Source organism: Oryctolagus cuniculus, chromosome 16 (assembly GCF_964237555.1).
Source record: "Oryctolagus cuniculus chromosome 16, mOryCun1.1, whole genome shotgun sequence".
NCBI classification, from domain to species: domain Eukaryota; kingdom Metazoa; phylum Chordata; class Mammalia; order Lagomorpha; family Leporidae; genus Oryctolagus; species Oryctolagus cuniculus.
This window is the reverse complement of record NC_091447.1, coordinates 60,743,958-60,757,197: the sequence shown is the minus strand read 5'-3', so window position 1 is coordinate 60,757,197 and position 13,240 is coordinate 60,743,958. Positions and strand designations below refer to the sequence as shown.

General features: G+C 60.5%; 1 protein-coding gene across 2 annotated transcripts; it reads left to right on the top strand.

The window, feature by feature from the left end:
* Positions 1–119: 119 nt before the first annotated feature.
* Positions 120–12,122, top strand: SLC25A23 (solute carrier family 25 member 23). 2 transcript variants are annotated; one of them, XM_051828999.2, is made up of 11 exons: positions 120–512; positions 1,387–1,513; positions 2,070–2,157; positions 2,853–2,964; positions 3,941–4,099; positions 4,190–4,342; positions 4,527–4,634; positions 5,382–5,549; positions 9,087–9,237; positions 10,173–10,353; positions 10,772–12,122. In XM_051828999.2, exons 1-11 carry the CDS (start codon positions 357–359, stop codon positions 10,809–10,811), a joined length of 1,443 nt encoding a protein of 480 aa, XP_051684959.1. In that variant the 5' UTR covers positions 120–356; the 3' UTR covers positions 10,812–12,122. The 2 variants fall into 2 exon arrangements, with proteins under 2 accessions (XP_051684959.1, XP_069914854.1); XM_070058753.1 differs by lacking the exons at positions 10,173–10,353; positions 10,772–12,122 and adding an exon at positions 9,594–9,742 and having other exon boundaries at positions 221–512.
* The last annotated feature ends 1,118 nt before the right edge of the window (positions 12,123–13,240 follow it).

Below are 13,240 nucleotides of genomic sequence, written 5' to 3'. Positions count from 1 at the left end.
GGGTAAACTGAGGCAGCAGAGGCTGAAACTCTGGTGTTCCCTCGGCTGTGCAGCACCGGAGCAGCTGAGGCTCCCCTCCCCACGCCCCCAGCTCCGCCCTCGGCCCCCTCCTTCCCGTCCCCCCCCCCTTTCACCTCACCAATGCGGGCCGGGGGAGGAGACGTAAGATCTGGCGCGGGCGGCGACGGCTAGCGGTTATCACCTCCCGCAAGTGCCAGAGCCCGGCGGGCCGCGCGGAGGCTGCGCTGCCCGTGGCCGCGGAGCTGGCCCTGCGGGGCCCCGGGGGGGAGGGGAGCCGCCAAGCCCCCGCCGAGGCCGCCGCTGCCGGGCCTCCCCTCCCCCCCCGGGCGGGCGCCATGCGGGGGGGCGCAAGCGACGCGGAGCGGCGGCAGCGCTGGGGTCGCCTCTTCGAGGAGCTGGACAGTAACAAGGATGGCCGCGTGGACGTGCACGAGTTGCGCCAGGGACTGGCCAGGCTGGGCGGGGGCGACCCAGACCTCGGCGCCCGACAGGTACCCCCTGCTGAGACGACACACATACACACACCCTCCCCCACTTCCCCAATCTGCGCACGGGGACGCGCGGCCGGCCGCCAGGACCACCTGTGGCTGGCCCTGGGACCTCCTGCTCTCTCCCTGCCCCCTGCACCCTGCACCCTGGGTCTGGCCTGCGACTGCACCCCCCCTCCCCAGGGCCTGGAACTCCCTGCCCCACTGCCCGGGATACACCCTCCTGTGGACCTGCAGGGCTCCCGGAGCCGCGCCCCAAACCCACCTCGGAGAGACACGCCCTCCGCGGCCGTCCTCTGGGCTCCCAGCCTCTGTTTACCTGGCCTGGCCTGCCCACTCCCGGGCCTGGCTCGCTGCCCCGGGTGCCCCAGGCAGGAACCCAGTGCTGTCTGCGGAGGCCGGCCCGAGGCAGGAACCCCCCCCCCAGCCCCAGCCCCCTCCCACTTTGCAGGTGTCTTCCATACCTGTGGCCCCAGGTGCCCCTGTAGTCTCTTCACAGCCCCTTACACAGAACTCCCACCTGGCTGGCGGTGGCCCAGGGACTCTCTGAGAGGGAACTCCTGAGGCTACCACGTGGACGGGCTTTGCTAAGGGGCAGCTAGCTGGACATGCTTGGCAGACAAGAGCCCAAGGTCATCGCCTCCCAGCCCTGTGACCTTGAATGAAAGGCCTCAGTTTGCTGGCTGGAGCCGGGCGACACACCTAGCACACATCTTGTGGTCTTGGGCTTCCGGGAAGAAGTGAGCTTCTGGGGCGAGCGGGTGTGTCCCCCCCGGCCCTTCCTCTAGGCGCTGGGGGGCTCCCGGCTTGCCCCTCGGCAGGCGGCAGTCTCCTGGAGCTCTCTCCCCGTCTGTCTCCTTCCCTTCCCGGCTGCCAGGCCATCTCCCCCGAGGGTGACGCTGACCCAGATGCAGGGCTCAACCTGGAGGAATTTTCCCAGTACCTGCAAGAGCGGGAGCAGCGCCTGCTGCTCATGTTCCACAGCCTTGACCGAAATCAGGACGGTCAGTAAGGCCCACGGGCCGGGCCGCGGCGATGGGGGCGGGGGCTGGCCTTGCTGGGCAGCGAGGGGAGGGCTAGAGTCCCTGAATGACTCACAGGCTATTTCGGGAGCTCTCCTCACCCCACCCCACCCCCCAGCTAGGTGGTTCGAGGCCCAGCCAGCCCAGCCCACCCCCTCTTCCTTCCTGGAGTGGGACCCCCAATTTTATCCTCCCTCGCCTTGCATTGCTCTTGGGTCCAGTGTGGGACAGAGACCCTCCCTCATAGCATCTTTTGGGTTCTCACTCTGTCCCTGGAGCCCTGCGGCGTGGGGACCCTGAATCCATTCATGCACTCATAGGACAGAGGACCACGCTCCCGCGCACACACACCCTGATACCACACAGCCCACATCTCTGATCCCGACGGATCAGGAATCCCTGACAGCGCGGCCACAGACCTCACCCTGGGCTGCCCTGAGTCCAGTTCCGCCAGGGCCGCTCCGAGATGTCCCGTTCCTTAACCCTGGGGTCCCTCCCAACACGCACACACATCCTGCCTGCCTCGGCCCCCGCCCAGGTCACATCGATGTCTCTGAGATCCAGCAGAGTTTCCGAGCTCTGGGCATCTCCATCTCGCTGGAACAAGCCCAGAAGATTCTGCACAGGTGAGTCGCTGGGGGTCCCAGGTAGCTCCGCCCCCCCCACCCCACCCCCGGGGAGGTGGGTGGAGCTGCCGCGTTGAACTTTGGAGTCAGGCGGAGCCCGGAGCAGTCGCTGCCTCTCTCTGAGCCTCAGTTTCCTGCTCTATAAAATGAGAGCGATGAGCCGGCGCCGCGGCTCACTAGGCTAATCCTCCGCCTAGCGGCGCCGGCACACCAGGTTCTAGTCCCGGTCGGGGCGCCGGATTCTGTCCCGGTTGCCCCTCTTCCAGGCCAGCCCTCTGCTGTGGCCAGGGAGTGCAGTGGAGGATGGCCCAGGTGCTTGGGCCCTGCACCCCATGGGAGACCAGGAAAAGCACCTGGCTCCTGGCTCCTGCCATCGGATCAGCGCGGTGCGCCGGCCGCAGCGCACCGGCCGCGGCGGCCATTGGAGGGTGAACCAACGGCAAAGGAAGACCTTTCTCTCTGTCTCTCTCTCTCACTGTCCACTCTGCCTGTCAAAAAAAAAAAAATGAGAGCGATGATACCATCTCCCCCATAAGGCTTCTGGGAGGAACCAACTTGGGACAGCCGGTGGCCCCGGCTTAGAACACGGCTAGGCGTGGGGCGAATCCGCAACGCTCAGGGTCTCCCTGCAAACCTGCAGAATCGGGAGGCACCCGACCCCCAGCCACTGAGCCTGTCCTCTTGCCACCCCTCAGCATGGACCGAGACGGCACGATGACCATTGACTGGCAGGAATGGCGCGACCACTTCCTGCTGCACTCCCTGGAAAACGTGGAGGATGTGCTGTTTTTCTGGAAGCATTCCACAGTGAGCTGGGGGCGGTGCCTGCAGCCCAACAGTTGAACCTTCTCCTCCGGTGTGCAGGGGCCTTGCTCTGGTCTCCCCAGGCCGTGGCCAGGCCAGGACTCCACCAGAGGTGGCCCTGGCTGACAGCAACTGGAGTGGGAGGAAGCTGTTGGTGTCCTCCTGGGCCTGGAGCCCCATCTGGGAGCCTCTGCTCTCTGAGAGATTGGAGCTCTTCAGACTTATGCTGGGGCTTGGGGTGCGGGGTGGGGGAGGGGCAGCGGGTAGGGACTGGGGGTGCAGGGAGGAAGGAACACACCAGATGGGGCTCCAGGCCTCCAGCCCTCAACCCACACAGCTCCCTCCACTCCTGCTGGGTTCTCTTTGTCTCATAAAGGATCCTACTGCTGATCGGAAAAGTTAGGAAAGCCACTGCCTTCTGGGGTCCCAAGAATTTCTTCTCGTAGGATCTGATAGCATTAGGAGGGATCCATCCGTGAGATGGAATATCGGGAGACCCCCACCCTGGAGGATCCATGGGGGCCTTGCTTGGGGATTCTGTCTGTGGACCCTGGCTGGAGGGGGCAGGGTGGGAGGGATCCCTATGTGATCTGTTGAGGCCCCGGGGGGGGATCTGCTGGGATCCTTACATGGGCTGCTTCCTGGTAGGATCTCCTATGGCCCTGGAGGAATCTTCGCATGGAGACCCTTCAGTGGGGTCCCTCCGAGGACCTCGGGAGGGGTCTTTATGCGTGGCAGCCGATTGAGTAGGATCCTTTGGTGGGGTTTGCTGGTCTTCAGGAATGATCCTGGGATCTTACAGGGAGACCCCTGATTGCAGGTTTTGGTGGCATCCCATGGGATCCATAGGGACCTCCTGAGCTGTCCGAGCGAGATTCGTCCTCAGACCCCCTGGGGTATCCAGGGGCTGGTGGAGAGAATCCTCGTTTAGGACCAAGTCCCTGCCATGGCCTGATGCCCGTGGCCCCTTCACCCTCAGGTCCTGGACATCGGCGAGTGCCTGACGGTGCCGGATGAGTTCTCCCAGAAGGAGAAACTCACAGGCATGTGGTGGAAGCAGCTGGTGGCCGGCGCCGTGGCAGGGGCTGTGTCTCGCACAGGCACGGCCCCCCTGGACCGCCTCAAAGTCTTCATGCAGGTGAGGGGCCCTGAAGGGGCCCAGCCTCTTGCCCCAGGCCTGGACCCAAGGTGGGTGGGAACAACACAGCCCCTTTCTCTCTGCACCCAGGTCCACGCCTCAAAGACCAACCGACTACACATCCTGGGGGGCCTGCAGAGCATGATCCGCGAGGGGGGCGTCCTCTCCCTGTGGCGCGGCAATGGCATCAACGTGCTCAAGATCGCCCCGGAGTCGGCCATCAAGTTCATGGCCTACGAGCAGGTGCGGGCAGGTGCCGGGGGTGGCGTGCTGGGCTGGAGGCCCCGTGGGGTTAGGCTTGGGGTGGGGAGGTGCAGGAGACCCCGGGAGGAAGCATCTGTCGCCTGCATGCTGCCCACAGCAGGCCAGTGCGGTGGATGCACAGAAGGCCCCACCCCTGAGTTTGTGTCCCACCCCACCCCCCCAGATCAAGCGGGCCATCCGGGGGCAGCAGGAGACGTTGCATGTGCAGGAACGCTTTGTGGCCGGCTCCCTGGCTGGCGCCACGGCCCAGACCATCATCTACCCCATGGAGGTGAGGAGGAGGGACCCAGGGCAGGATGGGGGACTGGCCCTCACCACTTCTCCATGTGCCCGGGGGTGTAGCCTGTCAGGCTCCCCCCACCAGCTGGAGTTATACCTTCACACTGGGACAGCAGTCTTTTTGGGAGCTAGCTTTTTTGTCTAAAGATGGACTGCTTGTTCCTGGGGAGGTTATTTCTGGGTCTCGCTGTGTTCGGAGAAATCGCGGCCAGTTCCAAACTGTGCAGCGTGCCTCGTTAGGGTGCTGAAAGTGACGGAACACTCAAACCACGTTAACTGGGGTCTAGAGAAGATCCGCTGGGGCCTGGGGTGGTGGCCTCGGAGTGTCAGAAGTCTGGGATGCTGCCTTCTGTCAATCATGTCGTATTATTGTGGCATCCACCTCGTGGACCAACATAGCTGCTTGTGCTCCTCTCATCACATTCCACATTTCCGAGAAGGAAAAATACCTTTAAAGAGGCTTTCTCAAAGTCATGTATCCTCTTTTCTGCTTCTGTGTCACTGGCCTGGACTTAGGGAAGCTGGGGACAGTAGTGTCTCTCTCTAGTGGCTGTGTATTTGTTGAAAATTCTATTGTTCAGGGAGAAGGGCATAAGATATTGGGTGGAGGCTTAGTGGTGGCTGCCCCATGCCATCCTTCCAGGCGTGCCAGTCTCCAGCTGTCTTTTTTCTGGGTGTTAGTGGTTTGGCAGGAGTGGGGGAGGGGGCTTTCTTCCAGGAATAACGGAGCCCTCCGCAGGTGCTGAAGACGCGGCTGACGCTGCGCCGCACCGGCCAGTACCAGGGGCTGCTGGACTGCGCGAGGCAGATCCTGGAGCGGGAGGGGCCTCGAGCCTTCTACCGCGGCTACCTGCCCAACATGCTGGGCATCATCCCCTACGCGGGCATCGACCTGGCCGTCTACGAGGTTCGTGGGCTCCCCGCCCCTCCCCCACCCCACCCACAGCACACTCCTTCCCCTGGGCTCGCTCCTCCCGGCTTCCACTCTTCCACTGCAGGAATTTTCTTCTTTAAGATTTATTTATTTTAAGCCGGCGCCGTGGCTCAATAGGCTAATCCTCCACCTTGCGGCGCCGGCACACCGGGTTCTAGTCCCGGTCGGGGCGCCGGATTCTGTCCCGGTTGCCCCTCTTCCAGGCCAGCTCTCTGCTATGGCCAGGGAGTGCAGTGGAGGATGGCCCAGGTGCTTGGGCCCTGCACCCCATGGGAGACCAGGAAAAGCACCTGGATCCTGGCTCCTGCCATCGGATCAGCGCGGTGCGCCGGCTGCAGCGGCGGCCATTGGAGGGTGAACCAACGGCAAAGGAAGACCTTTCTCTCTCTCTCTCTCTCTCTCACTGTCCACTCTGCCTGTCAAAAATTTAAAAAAAAAAAAAAAAAAAAAAAAAAGATTTATTTATTTTGAAAGAGTTAGAGAGAGAGAGAGAGAGAGAGAGAGAGAGATATCTTCGGCCCACTAGTTCATTCCCCGGATAACTACAATGGCTGGTGAGGCTGAAGCCAGGAGCCAGGAGCTTCACCTTGGACATCCCAGGTGGGTGCAGGAGCCCCAGGATTGGAAGTGGAGCAGCTGAGACTCGAACTAGCACCCGTATGGGATGCTGGCGTCCCAGCCGGTGGCTCGACCCACTACGCCACAGCGCCCACCCCTGCAAGAACCTTTAGCTTACAAGTCAGCCATGGTGGGTCACCTGAAAGGTGGGGACCACTATAGCCCACACAGTCATGAAAGAGCAGGAAGGACGACGTCAGACATGCCCAAAGCGTGTATCGGAGCCCGCCTCTGTCTCCAGGCCTGCCCGAGTGAGCCCAGCCGTCGCCATAGAAACCGTACCCCCCCACCCCGAGCAGCATCTTGGGGTTTGCTGAGGCAGAGGCGGGCATGGAGAATTTTTGCGTTCTCCTCCGAGGGGGGGCCTTATCCCTTGGTTTGATCTTTTTCCTGGATGACATCACCAGCTCCTCCCAATGAGCACAGCCCTGGATGTTCTCCGCTCCCCCCCCTCACCCCAGTCTGTGCCAGCCCAGACCAGAGAGAGCCGGTTCCCGACTGTGCCTCCTGTGCCAGGCCAGCGGGCCCCCCGCCTGGAGACCCTGCCGCTGCTGCTGTCTTTTTTTTTTTTTTTTTTTTTTTTTTTGACAGGCAGAGTGGACAGTGAGAGAGAGAGACAGAGAGAAAGGTCTTCCTTTTTGCCGTTGGTTCACCCTCCAATGGCCGCTGCGGCCGGCGCACCGCGCTGATCCGATGGCAGGAGCCAGGAGCCAGGTGCTTCTCCTGGTCTCCCATGGGGTGCAGGGCCCAAGCACCTGGGCCATCCTCCACTGCACTCCCTGGCCACAGCAGAGAGCTGGCCTGGAAGAGGGGCAACCGGGACAGAATCCGGCGCCCCGACCGGGACTAGAACCCAGTGTGCCGGCGCCGCTAGGCGGAGGATTAGCCTAGTGAGCCGCGGCGCCGGCCTACCGCTGCTGTCTTGAAATGGAATCTTTTTTTTTTTTTTTTTTTTGTAAAGATTGTTTGACTTATTTGAAAGGCAGAGTTAGAGAGAGGGAGAGACAAAGAGAAAGAGGGAGATCTCCCATCCGCTAGTTCACTACCCACATAGGGCACAATGACCAGGAGCCAGGAACTCCATCCGGGTCTCCCAGGTGGGTGCAAGGGCCCAAACACTTGGACCTTTCTTTGGCTACTTTTCCAGGCACCTTTGCAGGAGCTAGATCAAAAAATGGAGCAGCCAGAACTTGAATCGGGGTTCGCAGGGGCTGCCGCTGTCACAGGTGGCAGCTTAATCCACTGAGCCACATCACCAGCTGTTGAGTTTTTGTTTTTTGTTTTTTTTTTTTTTTAACGAAGGACCTAGTCTGTTTTGCATTACTATAAGAATGTACCTTAGGGTCAGCGCTGTGGTGCAATGGGTTAAGCCACCATCTGTAATGACAGCATCCTGCACGGACACTGGTTCAAGTCTTGGCTGCTCCACTTCAGATCCAGCTCCTGGCTAATGGGAGATGGGCCCCCTGCTCCCATGTGGGAGCATAGACCTAGAGGAAGCTCCTGGCTTCTGGCTTCTGTCTGGCGCAGCCCCGGCTGTTGTGGCCATTTGGGGAGTGAACCAGCAGATGGAAGAGTACTCTCTCCCCCTCACTCTCTCTAACTCTGGCTTTCAAATAAGTCAATTTTTTTTTTTTTTTTTTTTTAAGAAAAAGAAAGGTTCAAGGCCAGTGCCGTGGCTCAATAGGCTAATCCTCCACCTTGCAGCACCGGCACACCAGGTTCTAGGCCTGGTCGGGGCGCCGGATTCTGTCCCAGTTGCTCCTCTTCCAGGCCAGCTCTCTGCTGTGGCCCGGGAGTGCAGTGGAGGATGGCCCAAGTCCTTGGGCCCTGCACCCGCATGGGAGACCAGGAGAAGCACCTGGCTCCTGGCTTTGGATCAGCGCGATGCGCCAGCCACAGCGCACCGGCCACGGCGGCCATTGGAGGGTGAACCAACGGCAAAGGAAGACCTTTCTCTCTGTCTCTCTCTCTCACTGTCCACTCTGCCTGTCAAAAATTTAAAAAAAAGAAAGGTTCAGGGGCTTTGGGGCAAGGATTTGGGCAGAGCCAGAGGAAGAGAGAGATCTTCTATCCTAGGGTTCACTCCCCAAATACCTACAACGGCCAGGGCTGGGCCAGGCTAAAACCAGGACCTAGGAACTAAATCCATGGGGTCCTGAGCCATCGCTTCCCCAGCGCTTTAGCAGGAAGCCGGGCGGGAATCAGAGGAGCCGGGACTGCATTCCAGGCTCTCTGATAGGGGACAGTGGCCTTGACTGTCTGCTCCATACGCCTGCCCCAAGTCTCAGCTTTATTCTGTGGCTTTGGGCAAGTAACTCCTTCTGAAGCGGAGGGAACAGTAGCCCTGGCCGTCTCCCCAGAGTGGACCCTGAGACAGAGCTAGGAGGCCAGGGAGTCTCCTCCGGAAGCAGTTTAGGGAGCTGCCTGAGGTTCCCCAGCCTGTTGTAACAAAGTATAACAAAGTATCCCAAGGTACTTGGCGCTCCTGCCTGCCGGGGCCCTGGGCGCACAGGAAGCTGGAGGCAGGAACTGATGCCACAGCTACTCCGGTGTGGGTTGCAGGGGTCTTAACCGCTGGGCCAGATAGCTGCCCGCATATCTCCTCTTCACTCTCGTAAGGACTGGGTGAGGATGACATGGGAGCCGCTCAGATAATCCAGGATAATCCCCAGCCCCAGCCTCTCAAGGTCCTTAACCGCCTTGGGGAAGTCCTTTGTGCCGTGGAAGGTGACCCGCACACAGGTCCCAGGCCACAGTGCAGAGGCTCCTAATGCTGTCTTCCTTAGAGGGTGGTGATGAGCAGATAAAGCACCTGCCGAGAGGGACCCGGCGCTCTACGAGAACCGGCCGCGCCACCCCCAATCCACCCTGCTCCTTTGTCCACTCCAGACCCTGAAGAACCGGTGGCTCCAGCAGTACAGCCACGAGTCAGCCAACCCGGGGATCCTCGTGCTCCTGGCCTGCGGCACCGTCTCCAGCACCTGCGGCCAGATAGCCAGTTACCCCCTGGCCCTGGTCCGGACACGCATGCAGGCCCAAGGTGAGGCCTGGCTGGAGTCTGGGTGGGGGTGTGGGAGGGGGACGAGGAAGGGAAAGGCACACCCCATGGGGCCCAGCTCCCTGTAGTCGGGTCCTGGGCTGGGATCCTCCAGGATCTAGAGAGGGCTTTGGCTAAGGTCCTAGCCCTTCTCGGGACAGGGGATGGGAGTCCTGTGTCCCCTTGGGATCATTGCCTGGGGAGAACAGGTGCCTCGGCCCCTGGCAGGGTGGGTGACGGCGAGGGGGAAGGGCCGGCCAGGGGGAAGGCAGCTCAAGGCCAGGCCCCTGACTGTTTCTGCATTTTCTTTCTCCCCCCTCCACTCGGCGCCCCCCCACTCTCCCTGGATCTGTGTTGAGAATTTCCTTGGGAAATTTCTTAGTTTTCACTGGCGGGAGGGGAGGGGGTGGAATTATCAGCACCCGAGGTGGGACGGGGTCCCCTACCTTCATGGAGCTCACAGGGCCCGAAAGGAGATGAGACGCCAAATAAACCATTCCACTGTTCAGTACCGACTTAGGGGTGAACAAGGGACGGGAGGAGGAGCCAGACTGTGCCTGGGAGGGCCCCCGGGGAGGGCCGGCTCTGGAACAGAGGTTGGGAGAATGAGTGGGGAGGAGCTAGGAAGAGGAGGGAGGCAGAATGACGGCAGGGTTGTATTTCTACCAATACACACATGCATGTGCACACGCAAGCACATGCATACATGGTCACGCATACTGCATGCACACATACACGCGCACACGCAAGCACATGTATGTCTACACACAGGTGCATACATGCACACACATAATGCATTGCGCACACGTGTACACGCGTGTATATGCATACATGTGTGTGCTTGCACACACAGTGGCCAGTCCCAGCTGTGCCCAGGCAGGGGAGGGACAAGTGACAGGGGGACAGACCGGAGGCCTTACCCAGCCCCGCCCCCCCAGCCTCCGTGGAGGGCGCCCCCCAGCACTCCATGCTAGGCCTGCTGCGGCACATCCTGGCCCAAGAGGGCGTGTGGGGCCTCTACCGGGGCATCGCGCCCAACTTCATGAAGGTCGTTCCGGCCGTGAGCATCTCCTACGTGGTCTACGAGAACATGAAGCAGGCCCTGGGGGTCACGTCCAGGTGAGGGACCCCGAGCCCTCCCCTCTTCCCTCACAAGCTCCGCACCCCGATTCTGACCTCCCCACACCTGAGCCGCTGGAGACTGACGCCCCAGCCAGGTGAATCCCAGGTCCTCCCCACCACCCAGTCCCAGATCCCTGCAGCCTGACTGTTCCTGTCTGAGACCTGAACTGCGAGATCAAGGTCATCCACACCCCCGCCCTTAACCCTCATCCCCCTACACACTGGAGCCTGCACCTCCACACCCCAAAGTGGACCTCAGGTCAACCACTGGACGCCCCCACAGCTCAGCAAATGGGTCCTGATTGTGCAACCACGTCCCCCAACCCCAGCCCCGTACCTCGCCACCCAGACCTTAGCTCCCTCTGGATCCTGGCTCCCCCACCCCACTGGCGAACTGAGATCCCTTTGCCTCGAGAGCCCTGCATCTCCAAGCTCAGCCACTGGATTCTGGATGACAAGAAACCTCAGCCACAGGATCCTGACAATGCGGTGCCAGAGCCCGGGGCCCCAAGCACTGGATCCCAGATCCCCTCACCCCGGCCACTGGATTTCTGAATTCCTTTACCTCGACACGGGGGTCCCAGACCCTTCTGCTTCGACTGCCAGATCCCTGCATTCCAAGTGCGACGCCCTCAGTTCCCCAAACCCTGGATCCCAGCTTCCCGAGCCCCGACCCACTGGATCCTGGCTCCTAAAACCACAACCAGCGGGAGCCCAGATGCACAGCAGGTGGATCCTGGCAACTGCGGCTGCTGGATTCCAGATTCTAGATCCCAGGTCCCTTCACCCCAGTCACCGGATACTGAGACCACATCTGTAGAAGGCAGACCCCCACTCCCCAGCTCCAGCACTGGATCCCAAGCTCTTAACCCCTGGCTTTTGGTTGGATCCTGAATGTTCACACACCCTCCTCCACCCCCAAGTCTAGGTCCCCGTAGTCTGATCCCAGCATCGTGGCTCCCTCGTGCTGCAGCCCAGAGCTCTCTCCCTTTCCCAGTGATTGGGGGAATTACCCTAAGGAGCTTCCACCTTCCACGGATGCCCAGGTCCTCACCACCAGGCTCCAGAAAACCTGGGTCTGTCGCAGGTCCTGCCATGGCTTGACTCCTGGCCAGGCTACAAGGAAAGTAATGCAGCTCCCCCCACTTGCACAGAAAGATGCCAGGTCCCCCCCAAACCTCCCAGCATGGCCACACCTGGCCCTGTGGGGAAACTGCCCCCCTCAGACCACGGCACGCACCCTCTGTGGCATCTTCCCTCCCCTTCCCACTGCATGGTTTAATAACCCTCCCGGTGCCCAGGTGCCCCCTTCCTCGGGAGAGGCCACTCATTTGGGGAGCGGGCGGGGATGCCAGGCTCCGCAGCCAGCCCCTCCCCAGGCTTCGGAGTCGGAAGCCGGGACCAAACCCACGAGGACCACACTTGCACACACGCGAACCTCCAAACTCAACTCCAGGTCTATTTTTCTACCAGAGAGAGGAGGCGCAAACTCCCCTCCCCCACCCGCCCCAGTTCCCTCCCCACCCTCGAATGTTCTGCACTTTATACTTGGATTCTGAGCTTAGGAGAATTGGGGGACCCCTCTCTCCACGCCTCACCAGTCCTTGGGGAGCCCCATGTTGAGGTTCTGCGAAAGAGGAACTGGGATGCTGGAGGGGGTGGCTGGAGGACCCCCCCCCCATGACTTCCGCCTCCACCCTCCACCTCCCTGCCTGCGTGTGTCATTTCAAAGGAAACGAACAAAAGGAATAAATTTTCTAAGCTCCTCTGTTGTGGTTTCTACTGAAAAGGGGCGGGAGGCTGTGGGACCACCTGGAGCCGTGCAGGGAGGGCAGGCCCGTTGCCACGACACCCAGCGACACCTTGGAGTCAGTCTCCCCCTTGCCAGCTTTTCCTATATTTTAAATTTTGTATTTAGTTATTTATGTTTGAGAGGCAGACAGATCTGAAGTCAGGAACCAGGAGCAACATCCAGGCCTTCCGTGTGGGTGGCAGGGACCCACGTACTTGAGCCATCACCTGCTGCCTCCCCACTAGCAGGAAGCTGGAATTGAGATGACAAAAAAAACTGGGGGCTGGCGCCACGGCTCACTAGGCTAATCCTCCGCCTAGCGGCGCCGGCACACCGGGTTCTAGTCCCGGTCGGGGCGCCGGATTCTGTCCCAGTTGCCCCTCTTCCAGGCCAGCTCTCTGCTGTGGCCAGGGAGTGCAGTGGAGGATGGCCCAAGTCCTTGGGCCCTGCACCCCATGGGAGACCAGGAGAAGTACCTGGCTCCTGCCATCTGATCAGCGCGGTGCGCCGGCCGCAGTGCGCTGACCGCGGCAGCCATTGGAGGGTGAACCAATGGCAAAGGAAGACCTTTCTCTCTGTCTCTCACTCTCTCACTGTCCACTCTGCCTGTTAAAAATAATAATAATAAATGATAGGATAGATAGAAGACAGTGGTAGAATGAACACATAGCTAATAGAGATAGAAGGATGGATGGATGCATGGGTAAGTAGGTATATGATAGAACAATAGATGGATGGAATAATGGGTGGATACATTCAGTGATAAAATAATGGATAGATCAGGGCCAGCACCATAGCTCACTTGGCTAATCCTCCACCTGCGGTGCTGGCATCCCATATGGGCACCAGGTTCTAGTCCCTGTTGCTCCTCTTCCAGTCCGGCTCTCTGCTGTGGCCCAGGAAGGCAGTGGAGGATGGCCCAAGTGCTTGGGCACCTGCACCCAGGTCGGAGACCAGGAAGAAATACCTGGCTCCTGGCTTCGGATCGGCGTAGCTCTGGCCATGGTGACCATTTTGGGAGTGAACCAACGGAAGGAAGACCTTTCTCTCTCTCTCTCTCTCTCTCTCTCTCTCTCTCTCTCTCTCTCACTG